Here is a 13,458-nt window from a genome sequence, read left to right on the forward strand (position 1 = left end):
TTTTTTAATGATTTAATTGAACTTTAAGAGTGAAAAGGAATTCTGACAATTTTCTCTTCATCTCCCCTGTCAGCTCTTAGTCAGGGTCAGACAGATGGAATTCTGCTCATTGGGCCTTTGCACCCTCAGGATGGAGCTACATCGTGGCATGCTTCCCCCACCCCTAAATGTGTTTTGGGTTAACAGTGTGCTTCCCTTATAATTTTTCAAATCTAGGTGAGAAATGCCGAAGATTGTTTCATGAGCTTGTCTGAACCATTACATTGCTATGTGAAATATCTATTGTCATCTTAGAGAAAAAGCTGGCATGTGGGCAAGTCTCTGCTTGCTTATTTGTTGATTTGAATTGATAGTCTATCCCATACTGAAGGTTTAAAATGAGATTAAAGAGCCAAAGTACATGTGTGTGATACTCTTCCTACCAAGGGTTCTTTTCCACACCCAGAATGCTCTAAATATGTAATCACCTCTGATAGTGTGTGTAGGCTGGGGTGAGAAGGAAAAGTAGGAAAAAATACTCTTTCCTTCCTTTCAATTGGTTTTAGTTGCTGAAAAAATGCCTTTTATCTGTTCTTTCCCCTAAGAGGGAAAAAATAAAGTCACCTCATTACGCACTTGGAACCAAAGAAAGGGCTAAACACTTAGCTCAGTTTATTCTGCCTATCATAATTATGTGGTAACTGTTACAATAATAACTCAGCACTTCTGAATGGTTAGCACACTTATTTTAGCCCCAAATCTGAAGAAACAGCTATTTTCATTCATTGTGGGACTGGGATACTCCAATGTTGTGCCCAAAATTATGCAGCAAGCTGATAGCTGAGCAAGAAGTCACACATGATTCTTCTGAATCTGAACTTTGTGACATCCCCCCCCCACACACACACACAAACACCCTTCAATTAATGTTGAGAAGCACTGCTTCCTTTAGTTGAACAGAAAATATTTTAACAGGTGGGAGTTAAATCCTATCCCCACCAATAACATTTTCAGAAGCAAAACCATATATTGTGCCCAGGGCAGTAATATTGCCTTGCTTTCATTTAGTAACATCTTTGGTATGCTATGCCAATTGCCCCTATTCTTACAAACCTAGTTCCTTTAGTGTCTCCACAAAACTTGAGGGGAAGAAGATCTTTTAGACAGACTCTTGTCTCTGGCATTTGTCCCAGTGTACCAGCTGATATTGCATGGTTAATCGGGGAGGGGGGGAGCACAGGAGGATTGGCCAGTGAGTAACCTAGGCGTCAGATTAATGAAGTGCTCCTGTCAGTCCAGAGTGTCACGCTGAAACTCCTCTTGATGTGCTCATAAATCAAAGTGACGGCGCCTGTTACCCCAGTAGCTGCACCCGCTCAGCTGCGTCTAATGTAAACAGAGCGCAGACAAAATGCATTAAGGAACTCAAACCCTGTCGCTAGGGAGAAGATCAGGGATCAAGTAAGTGGAAGGTTGGAGCAGGAAGAGAGAGGGTGAGAGTTTGGGATTACACCCTTACAAGAAATCTTCCTTATGCTCCTCCACCTCTGAAAGAAGGAAAGATTGGAGAGGCCCAGTGGGCGTCAGTGACTGGCAGAGTAAGGTTCAGTAATTACTTTCTTTGTGTTTAAGATTTTTATCTGTGGGCAGATAAGCTTCATACTTCATTGGTTCTATCAAAAGTACGCAGCAGATGACCTCCAAAAGTGAAAGTGTCCAGAGAAGCCCACAGAGTCTGCCAGCAGTATGGCAGGGGAGGGTGAGAGGGACCTACCAGGCAATATCAGAAGGATACTTATTATTTTAGTTCCTGGTGATCAGGGAGAGATCTTTGAGGAAAAATGGCTTAATAGAGGTAGCTGAGAAGAAAAACTGGAGAGCATCTACCAGATTCTGCAATTTTATGTACTTAACACCCACTGCTAAGCTTGATAAACTGCTACTTTTTTGAGGATAATTTGGTCTCCATTTCTAATAACAATTTTTCAAAAATACTGTTTTTAATTCAATTGTATGCATTTCTTTGGCTTGCATTCAGTCTATTTGAAGGATTTTTAACCTAGGCTATTTTTCATATGGTTCACTATGAATTGACTTTACTCCTTTAATTTTGCTATAATGCAGTTATCTTCGAAATTCATGGATAAATTACATAGCAAGATTGCAGTGTACTACTTGACTATTCAGCCTTTGGAAATTGGGCTGAGTCAAGATTCAATGAGCATTAGAGTAATATTTGATCATTCAGAAAAATCTCATCACACATCACAAGTCAACATGTGAGTGTTTTACTGTGTGAACAATGGTAATGAGAATTTGGCATTTGGAGTGAAATTTACATGTGGATACTACGGACTGGAAGAGAGTAAATATTTATTAAAGGTGTTTCCAGATGAGGCTTCTATTGTGTGATCACCCTGCCTTGTTCATGGAATTTTAGGGTGAGGTCCCAGCACTGCCATTTGTAGCTGTCCCGTAGTTTCCCACTGCTGCTTTGTGTTCTTTTTGCCAAAGAAATGAAATTAAAATAGATCTATAAGGGTGCAGTTCTATGGATGTTTAGATAGCATGGCAGGTTAGAACGTACTGGGAGTTATAGAATACTTTCTTGTCTAAATGCACAAGTTTTTTTTTCCCTAATGGAGGGATCGCTGCACAGTGTATTTTGATTTTTGATGCTAGGAGCTTGCCATCTGGAAGTACCTTTAAACCAGACACAAAGCCGTAGCATATGGGAATGTTTAATAATTCACTGCCATTTTCTCAATTTAACCTCAAAACCAACCCTAAATAGGGAAAACTTAGAATGTTACCATCGTATGATCAGGCTTGAATTTTGTCCAGTCTGTAGTAGAAGAAAGTTCTGTAATTGAGGACAACCACCAAGAATTCCTCTATTTGGATCTCCTGTGCTGTGTTAACCTGACATATAGATGGCAACTGCAAGAGGTACCCTTGGTGGAGCCTGTGAGAAGAGGGCATTTTAAGATCCATTTTCTGCACTCTAAAAAAATTGATACTGAATGTTTGCTATATTGGCAGAGAAAGATGTACGGGGGCCTATGGTGCTACTGCAGTCGTGGCGCATCTCTACCTTCTTCCACCACCATTTAAAGCATCCTCCATTGAAATGAATAGGCATGCCATAAGAGCCCAGTGGTGTTCTTGCGCAACCTCTGCTCATTGCAGCATACACAGGAGAACATCCTGGTGGCTTGTGCCCAAAACTTCAGCAGTATTTCTTGGTGCTAGAAGGGAAAGCAAAGAATGCCATGATGTTCTGTAATCTTCTGCCCTGCCATATTTGCTGATGTAGAAAGAAACTTTAAAACTTGCTCATTTCTGAGTAAGGACTTTAGGGACAATTCTTATGAGCTTGAACTGGAGACATACCTTCTATGACATGGAATTTAATATCTAGGCCTCTGTTAATAATTTAGAGGTAAAACTAGCTGTAGAATAAAACAACCATCTCAACCAACTTCATGTGCAGTGGTGGATAACTCTTTATATAATGGGAATACTTTCCCCTCAAGTCTGTATAGGAGCTCCCAGAAGCTGTGCTTTTTATGTGACGGTTACTATGTTGCATGCAAAACATACCATGTCAATGCATTTTCTAAGTGGGAGGTGATACACTGCAGGAATCTGGTCTAAGCTTCAGCACTCCCTCACTTATGTGGCTGAAGGCTTCACTATACCTTCAATTTGCCCTTTTACCTTGGCTGAGATTTCAGATTATCCAGTTTTCAGTGCTCTGCGAGTCAGTGCTGTTGAAGCCATTTCACCTGCTGCTTATTCATTGCTCTTTTACTGTTTGTGTGTGTTTCAGATTCCCAGAAGCAACTACTAGGGCTCTGCAATAAGTAGACAAGAAAAGATACAGGGTACTGTTGCGTTAAGAGGTGAAAACAGCATTCCCAGGGGATTCAAAAGACTTAATCTGTTCCCTGTTTCTTCTTGTTTTACATCCTGGAAGCTGAGTGAATGAGGCAGTGTTTAACTGCCCAGGTGAAACAGGCAGAAACCTGTGCTCACAGATAGGTCTACTGGTGAGGAAGGAAGCCATGGAAGGGGCAAAGCAAACTCTAGGTAGGGCAGAGTTGCTGTGCACTGCAGCGAGGGAGATAGATCTCCTCCCTCCCCTTCAGGCCTCATACAGTGCACCTCTCCCACCCAAGAAAATACTCTATTTATTTTATTTGTTTAACATGAATGACTAACGCTTTCTTGTTCTTCTGCCTTCAGTTCAGTCTGCAGAGGATGTCTCTTTGCAGTTTGATGCCCCTTGGCTGAGCAACAGTCTGTGGTGATTCATGAGTTAGGAATTCTACCCAAATCCAAAATGAATGGACTTGTCTTGATTCAGTCATACACTTCAATGAAGTATTCTGTTCTGTACTGTTCTTCAGAAAGCTACAAAGCAAATGATCTGAGCATTAGATGAAGGACAAAATTAACGTTTTCTGTTTTGAATCTGTCTGATGCTATTTTTTCCAATTCTTGCTTCTTCACAGCTCTCTTCAGACTTAAGCTGCTATGGATCTCTCTCTGCTTCAAGCTCTTATCTGCCAATTCAATGACACAAATAGTTAAAAATAGAGAAGGCAATGCAAACATTTAAAATAATAAATACAATTCATTGCAAAACAATAAATACTCAACCAGCCATAAAACTACAGAATAAGGTCTCTCTAGGTAAAGTCTTGCAGAGAAAGTTGAAGGAAAGATAGCATCGCATAGATGGGAAAGGGCCCTGAAACGGCTTGGTTTGCTTCAGTGTATTGTGCTCATGGCAAAAGAAATATATGACAGACATTCTGTCTCCTTGGCTGCCCAAAGAGTCCACTGATTTGAATGTGGCTAGTCTTTATTGGTGGCTGGATCTATGGAGGATCAGATTTCAGAGAAAAGGGATCAATAGGAGAAATGGGGGTTCAGCTAAAATTAAGAAAGCAGCAGCAGGGGCCACATTTGTGATATGGGTGAAGAGGTGTTTATAGGAGACAGAGACAGGTGAAGAAGTAAAAGATTTGGCGTCCTTCATGCCTTGCAGAACAGTTAGATATATAGTAGGAGCAGGCGACAAGTGATCTTTCAGAAATTTTGCCCTATAACTTCCTGGACAGCATAGCCCGTGGTGAGGAATGATGGAAATTGTGGGCCACAAGTTGCCCACCCCTGATGTAGAAACTTAGTGTTGCACCACATGGTTCCAGAAACAAACAAAAATTGTGATTATGAAAATCCATACCACAAAGAAATGTAACTTGTTGGTGGCAATAGTTTAAGCTCTTTCTTTCTATGTTTAGCACTAGAACTATGCGGGAAGCCTGGTTAAAGCCAGATATGAAACAGATGGAAGTATATATAGCCCATGGGCTACATGTAAATAATCATGTCTGTTTTAAATAATAAACAACTATAAATGTGCAGATTATCACCACTCCTCTTTCACTGCCCTCTGTTCATTCCCATCTCTCTTCTGGTTTATTCCTTTCTGTTCTGTAATTTGTTTTGCTATGCTTCTGCAGATATTTAACAACTTCTTTGGATATGTAATTACTATGTCAAGCATTGCAATCCTTTTACAACTTATCTGGGAGTGACCCCTGTTGGACTCAGTAGGACTTCCTTCAGAGTAGACAGTGTAGCATTGTGTTCTAAAGTTGTGTTGGAGCAAATGCACAATTCCAGTTACCCATGGATTTAGCTTTCACTATACTCTCACCTGAAATATAATACTGAAATGTAAATGATTTAACAGGTTTAATGCAGTGGAGTAGCCAGTGGGGGTGGACAGGGAGATTGTGTCTTTAGGTTCCTGTGGATGTCAGTTAATAGTTGCATCAATATTCTTTACAATACATACAGTCTAACATTCTTCCATGCTGGGCAGTGTACAGGAGGACTCTCATGCAGGGAGCTGCTTGCTTCAGCAAGGTGGCTTCATCCTGGATCATGCCTTGGAAACAGCCTTTCATAATCTGTTGGACTGACTGGTGCAAGATGAGATTTCCCATCACCCCTTAGTCAGTAAAGTTTCATATACCTGGTAGCTCATCCATTGAACTCTTCTGTCTTGTGTTGTTGTTATTTAATACCAGGATGGTGTACAGTAAAACCCCAATCATCATCATTACCCTCATCACATTGCATTTGTATCCCATCTTTCTTCCTCTTGCAAGGAATCCAAAGCAACTTACGAGGTTCTCCTACCCTCCATTTTATCCTCTCAATAACAATCCTGTTAAGATGAGAATCTGTTGTAATGAGAGTATCTTAATCCCGCTAAGCTGAGACTGGGCCAATGTCACCCAGTGAGCTATAGGGATGGTGGGTACTAGAACCCAGTTCTCTTAAGTTTCAGTCCAAAGCTCTTATCAGCTATACCACACTGGCTCTCATTCAGAATTTAATTGTGGATAAGGCTGATCTGGAGTATATTACTAAGACTTGACTGAGTTGAGCTGGACTAAACTGACTCACTTTTCCTTCCTGGATACTCAATGCAGCATTAACATAAGCTGGAGGGTCATGGGGCTAGGAAGTCCACCCTACATCCATCTCCCAGGAAAACACTCCACCTTGGAGTTTTTGGGTTATCCTTGGTTTTGGGGGCATTGGAACAAACTGGGGATGCTGCTGGTGTATTGCCCACTGAGCTGATCAATATGATCTCAAGTGTGGTATTGGAGAAGCCCAGGCTGGTGGTTTTGGGAGACTTTAACTGACATGCTGGGGCTGTTTCTTTAGCTCTGCCTTGGGATGTCATTTGGATGGTTCATGCCAGGAGACTGATAGAACCCTATGGATTTTTAGATGCTCTTGGGGATTTTTTAGTGGAGAGCTGATGATCCAGCTGAGGCCCTTGTAAATTGTGGCAAGATGAAAGCTTAGTGAGTGGTCACCTAAGCCAGGAGACAAAATCATTGCCTGTTCTGGCTGGGGTTGTACTTCCTCTGAAAGATCACTTTTGTAGTCTAGAGCCATCACGGTCGCTGGACTCCCAAGTGACTTTGGCAACTTGGTCTGGTTTCTCAACTATGTCCTCTGTTGGTCACTCTGCGTGGGGCTGCCATTAACGCTTTTTCAGAGGCTGGAGCTAATATAAAATATAGCAGCTTGGCTGTTGTTGGTACTTTCCCCTTTACAGCAAGCAACGTATTTGCTGGAGGAACTGCACTGGCTGTCTATTCAGTATTGGCTCAAGTTAAGGTTTTGGTTCTAGTGTATAAAGCCCTAAATTACTTGGGATCAGGGTACTCGAAAGTATAGCTTCTGTCTTATCAACTTACCTGGTAACTGAAGGCATCAGATGGGATGTTCCTGGTGGTTCTGCAAATTATGTGGCCCAGTTGGAGTCCACCCTGAGAAGAACCTTCAGTATGACAGCTCCATTTCTCTGGAACTCCCTGGCTTGTGAGGATAAACAGGTACCAACATTGTGTTGGTTTTAGCACCTGCTGAAAACATTTATTTCAGGAAGGCTTTGTTGATTGAGCAGATAGGCTTTTTAGTGATATTCTGGTTTTTGTTTTGTTTTAAGTTTTTAAATTCCTTTTATCTATTTATGTGTAATTGTTTACTATTTTGTAATCTGCTCCCCAAAATCAGCCCCTCTTCAGTTTGTGGCCTTCCTCCTGAGCTTGTTCCTGTCTTAGAAAGATGGTCAAGCTGAGAGGAAGTCTGTGAATGCTGAAAGAAGTCTGGTTGCATGACAGGCAACCTTTTTCCATGTCACAGTCAGCACAGACAAAGGCTGCAAATTGTGTGTGTGGAAGAGGAGCACCACGTAAGGCTTAATTCCTGGTAAGCTTGGTGCGCTTATTTGCAGATTCATGGATGCAAAAAAGTGGGCTGGATTCTGGGCAGCCATGCCAAGAAACCTGATGGATTCCCACCCCAAAACAGTTCCCTCACACATCTCAAATCTTAGTGAAGCAAGAGGAAATTTCTAGAAACCTTTTATTATATAAAATACACAATTTTGGAATTTGATAATTATTTCCAAATATTTCCATCATTTATGTAGTGATTTTTGTTAGGAAAATTACCTCATAAATTATTTTACTATGGCTAGTATTTAATAGTAATAACAATAATAGTAATAATAATATATTTGACTTGGAATTTAAGCCTCTCATTTTTGCTTTGAGCTTTGCTTTTAAGCTATATACAAATTATTCTTTGCCAGAAACTCCCCATGAATACACAAGCATATCTTAGCCAATATTCCTGAATCCTAATGGATACAATAGCACTTGGATGTCATTGAGTCATGGGTATGGGTCAGGGTAGGCAACCTTTTTGGCCTTTGGGCACATGTAAGAATTTGAAAAGCTGTCAGGGGTGCAACCTCATGGATGCCATGGGAAGCATAGCTATTCATAAAGGACACATAGCCTACCCAAACAGCTGTTTACAAGGCAGAGGTGGGTCTGAGTTATACCACAGTAAATAACTGCTTTATATTATTATAACTCCCACAGTTTTCAGTACCACCAGAAACCTATTTCACAGAAGATAAGCTTTTCTTCACTACCCCTTCCTTTGCCAGCCAACTCATTTCCCCTTCTTTTTATCACTCACATTGGATCACCATAGATGCATACACTCTCTCCCTCATCCCATCCCATCCCCCTTTGTATTCATTCCTTATGAATGCATCTGCCACCCATCTTGTATCCCAGAGATATTCATAGGAAATGATTGGTGACAGCTGGAAGCCTGTAGGTGGGCACCAAGAAAGGTCTTGAAGGTCATCTTCATGTCCTTGGGCACCACGGTGACTCCTCTTGGCTTAGGTGCTTGCTTTTCAAGCCAGTCAAACTAGAGTTCTTGAGTGTTAAGATCATTTAGTGCCCTTAATGTATATGGGTCCTATTTCAGTTATGTTCCTATTCTCCAGCTTAACTTGGCATTTTTATTGGGTTGACAATCATACCACATTTCTTGTCCATAATATAAATACAGTGATGAGTATGTCTGACCAATTCTGCAAAACCCTTGCTACATTGTATGCAATATTTGTGCTAAATTCCTTCTCTGTGAAGCCTTGCATAAATCTCCAGATATCTGTTTGTAAATCCTTCCAGGAGGTGTGTTTTGCATAAAATAGGTCCTTTTGCTAATACAGTTAAATGTATCTTGAAAAGACTGTGTGACCAGTGGGAGAACTCAGTCTTTGATATTCCAATATTAGAATTAAACAGGGCCTGGGCAGCGCCGACTTATTGTGTGAAGGTGAACTTGTTGCCTTTTAAAGCCACTGAGGTTACAGTGTTTATGTGTGCATACCCTTCATACCCTTCATGTTGCTCATAGGAGCTTAATCCATGTGTGTTTAGGGTAGGTAGGTTCAGTAGACAGGGATTCTGTCTCTTTATGCCAATTCAAATGCACAGACTTTGTAGAAATGCTCATCTGACAGAGAGACTCAGCATTTTTAGTGCTCTGCCAAGCAGGCTCGCTCTCTCCTCTTCCGCCACCCTCCCTTCGTTCTGCTGTTCTGATAGATCAAAGGCTTTCCGTTGTGGTTATCTGCTGTGTGGCCACTGAGGACAAGAGATCAGGAATGTGAGCAGGGCTGGCTGCAAGCAAAGCTAAAGCTGGAATTGGGCTGCTTATACAAGACCCTCGAGAATCCCGGAAGGCCTGGGCTGCAGGGTTGAAAATAATGTGTTTTGATTTTTTCCTTTTGTCTTCCAGCAGCCATTAGGGAATAAGCAGCTGGCATTCCAACAACAGCTACTGCAGATGCAGCAGCTGCAGCAGCAGCACCTGTTAAACCTCCAGCGACAAGGGCTGGTCAGTTTACAGCCAGGACAAGGCACCGTTCCTCTGCAGACCCTTCCACAAGGTAATGCGCATAAGCTTCCTTGCTCTTTAAGCATTGTAGGGTGCAAGCCACCCACCCAGAGCAGCAATTAGCATAGCCAGTCGATTTTCTGTTAATTTTAAAATCGGGATGTTTTCAGTGCACTTGGGGCCTAACATTTGGCATGCTTTCGCTTTTGCGATAAAACAGACATCAATAAAGCATTATTAGACTAGAATGTAATGTGCCTGATCCACCTCTTGTTTGAGGAAAGACTTGGAGCTGTGTTGCTGATAGGAGAGAGCTGGGGCCTAATATTTTTATATTTACCTTAAGTACAAAATACAGTAATTGCCTATAGTAGAAGTTTCAATGTGATGCTGCTGCTGCTTTCTGTCTGAAGGAAGGGATGTGGGCACAAAGTAGCTTTGCTTTATAGAGAAACCTTATGCCCCTTTCTACCTAAGAGACTGTCCTTAAGGAAACAAACAGAGCTTGGACTTAATATATGCAGCCTCAGTCATGCTAATTATGGTCCTTTAAGCATTTTAAGAGCATTGCTCCGTGCACTGACACTGTGTGTTTGTGCCTCTGTGTGTACACGTGTGTGTGCATGTGTGTCCCAGGCAGAGGGAGCTTGAAAGCTGTGCTCAAATGTTGCTAATTGTATGGCCTCCCTTTTCCCATCTTGATGTCTACAGCAGGGTGGCTGAATATACTTTCATCCCTCTCTTGGCTCTCAATACCTGTCTACACCTGTCTAGTTTTGTATCATGGTGCCCAGGGTGATTTGGAATGGAAAATTAAGAATTCATTTGAAATTTCAGCCTGATGTTCTGGATCCATTTGGTCGTGATGATCAGAACTTGAGCCTACCTACATCCTTCAGAAACAGAGTAACTGAATGCAAATATGGAATGGACTAACAGCCTGAATGGCCACTTAGCTGCTTCCCTACTGTACATTTCTATCTACATACTTAAGTGAAAGGCAGTGTGATTATCTAGCTGACAAAATCAAAGCAAAAATGAATCCATCGTGCATTCTATAGCATGCAATGTATGTGCTGCCAGAAGGACACATAATATATAGTCCCACACAGGCCAAATGAAAAACAAACAAAAATCCACCAACCAGCCCCTTGGGTTATTGAACAATCCTCTCTCTTTCCTTCCAGTCTTTTCTTACCTCGGGGGCACTATTACCAGTTTTCATCAATTTAGAAATTTGTATTGGTATTGAGGCTTCATGGATTGTTTGGTTGTCTTAGTGCCAATTCTGAGGACCTGTTCTAAAACCTTCTCTCTCTTTCCCTCCCTCCCCTCCAACATTCCACTTCTTCTGCTCTCTCCAACATGTTTGAAGCTGTGTGTCCCTCAGACCTTCAGCAGCTGTGGAAAGAGGTTACTGCTACACAGCCCGTCGAGGACAGTATCAAGCAAGAGGGACTTGACCTCAGCACCAACACCTCCAATTCTACCTCGTTTTCAGCCACCAAGGTCTCTCCTCCAGTTTCCCATCACCCTCTCCCTAATGGACAGAACGCCATGCTCGCACAAAGGAGGGACAGGTAGGAACTGATGGGCTTTTATTTGTAAAGGATCTTAGACATTGTAAAGAATGTGGCAACTCTCTCATAGGAGGCCTTGTAGTCGACATGGATGACTGGGAAGGCTCTAGAGTCTAGTTTTATCTCCTGAGTTTCAGATCTATGACTCTGGTGCTGTTTGCCCTGCAGTTTGGCACAGTGTTGGATTACTGGGCATGGTGTCCAATTTGTGATTGGCCCTCTTTCTAGTGAGCCATGGAGCAGATTAGGGCATGAGAAGAGTTCCTCTTGATTCAGGTCTAATAATTTGCAATCTGGGCTCAATTAATATTGCACATTTAGCATGGTTGCCACTGGAAAATGGGGCTATATGCCTGAATGGATTCTCTATCTGTTGAGGAGACTCTTCCCAGGCCAGTTCAGCTGCTTTCTTTTTGGGGAGTAAACTGGTGCAGACACAGGCTTAACTTTTCAGTCTGCCTCACTGGCTAAATTAATTAACGTCAGGGAAATGACTTAGATGTTGCACTGTTTGGGAGCGTGCCATCAGCAGCTTTCCATATTCCAGCTTGGTCACTCTACCGGAAAGCAAAAAAAGTAAAAGACCCTGCAGAAAGACTGAGACTCTCCCTTGTGTCAGCTCCATGTTAATGACAAGAAAGCATCTGTGCTAAATACACAATCTGTATGTCTGCCAGCAAGAAACATCACATAGATTTACACTGCAGAGATAGGAAGCTATGCTTCAGTGCCTCCAGTCGAGACAGTTAGAGCCACCTGGTAGCACTCTTAAGGCACACGTGCACTGGAACTATGACTTCTCTCTTTGGTGATTTGGGGGAAGCCCGCTGGGGGGAAAAATATGTATAATAGAGCACAGCACGTTTCTGCACTACGTTCCCTTTGCTGTATAAACCACAGTTCTTAATGTCTGGACAGCCTTCATACATGTACCATTTCTTAAAAAAGGTAGCATTAATTGCCATGTCCATAAAGCCATTCTGTGGTAAAATTTGGTTCTATAAGACCTGTTCTCAGAATTGGATATAAAAGCTGTGTAAGTCTTGGCGCTTCTTGAGTCTCACATGCAGGTAAGGTATACTTTGATATTCATTTTCAGAGCCATGTCAGGAGCATAAATGCAGTGGATGTTTTATGACTTCAGTATGAGACTATATGTATTTATTTAAAACATATTTTGTGTTGAATTCCTTATATATTTGTACTTCAGAAGGTGTATTGCAGCATATCTTTAAAATATTAAAGCAAAGAAGTAACCTGTGGGACAATCTTAATAGATCAGAAACATAAGCAGATTAAAGCAACACCAGCAAGTCTGCTAAAAGTTTGGGGAAACGGGGTTTACTCGGTGCCTGAAAGCTAGAAGAATAGGTACCAGACAAATGGTGGTTCAGAAAACGTTCTGTAAATGAAGTGATAGTGTCAAAAAGGTCTAATAGCCATCTTTCGCTTCAGAAGATGAAGGCACCCATATTCAGGCCTCCTGTAAAGATCTTCACAACTGAGCAGGCTCACATACTAGTAAGGAATCCTCCAGATAGCTTGGTCTCAGGTCACTGAGAGCCTTCTAGTTGAGAACCAGCACAATGAACTATGTCTAAATATAAATTGGTAACCAGTTGTGTTCTTTCAGTACTAGTGAAGTATGTTCCATTGCAACTATGTTCAAAACTAGTAGTGTTCCTGCACATAGGCATTCTCATGTACAGCACATTATAATAATCTAAGCTGGATAAGACCAGGATATGAATGACAGTGGCTAGATCACGGAAGGACCATATCTGCCACACCAACTAAGGTGGCTAAAAGGTGTGCTGTGCCAGCGATGAGACTTGGGCATCCGCTTGTAGGATGGATCTAACAGCTGAACAATAATGACCCAGATCATTTTGATAGTCCATATCAGCACTTACAGTTCTAGCATCTTAGAATTATGCTGCCCTTATTAGTCATGCAAGTGAAAGCCATCTGCTCTGTTTTGGCAGTATACATTCTGTTGAGGCTGGTTGATCGGAATGAGCATATATGATCATGTGGGTGTACCTTTCAGCAGAAAGTTTTTCTAGTATGGACCACAGAAATGTGAAGC

General features: G+C 41.8%; 1 protein-coding gene across 3 annotated transcripts in view; it reads left to right on the top strand.

The window, feature by feature from the left end:
• FOXP4 (forkhead box P4) overlaps positions 1 to 13,458 on the top strand; it is a 173,562-nt gene that overhangs the window by 112,715 nt on the left and 47,389 nt on the right. For 2 of the 3 annotated variants that reach the window (XM_044444970.1, XM_044444990.1), the window contains exons 6-7: positions 9,691 to 9,841; positions 11,165 to 11,369. In XM_044444970.1, coding sequence (XP_044300905.1) covers positions 9,691 to 9,841; positions 11,165 to 11,369 — 356 coding nt within the window. The remainder of the gene's footprint in view (positions 1 to 9,690; positions 9,842 to 11,164; positions 11,370 to 13,458) is intronic. The other variant, XM_044444980.1, reaches the window with a different exon arrangement.

Source organism: Varanus komodoensis, unplaced genomic scaffold (genome assembly GCF_004798865.1).
Source record: "Varanus komodoensis strain SLA01 unplaced genomic scaffold, ASM479886v1 scaffold1, whole genome shotgun sequence".
NCBI lineage: Eukaryota > Metazoa > Chordata > Lepidosauria > Squamata > Varanidae > Varanus > Varanus komodoensis.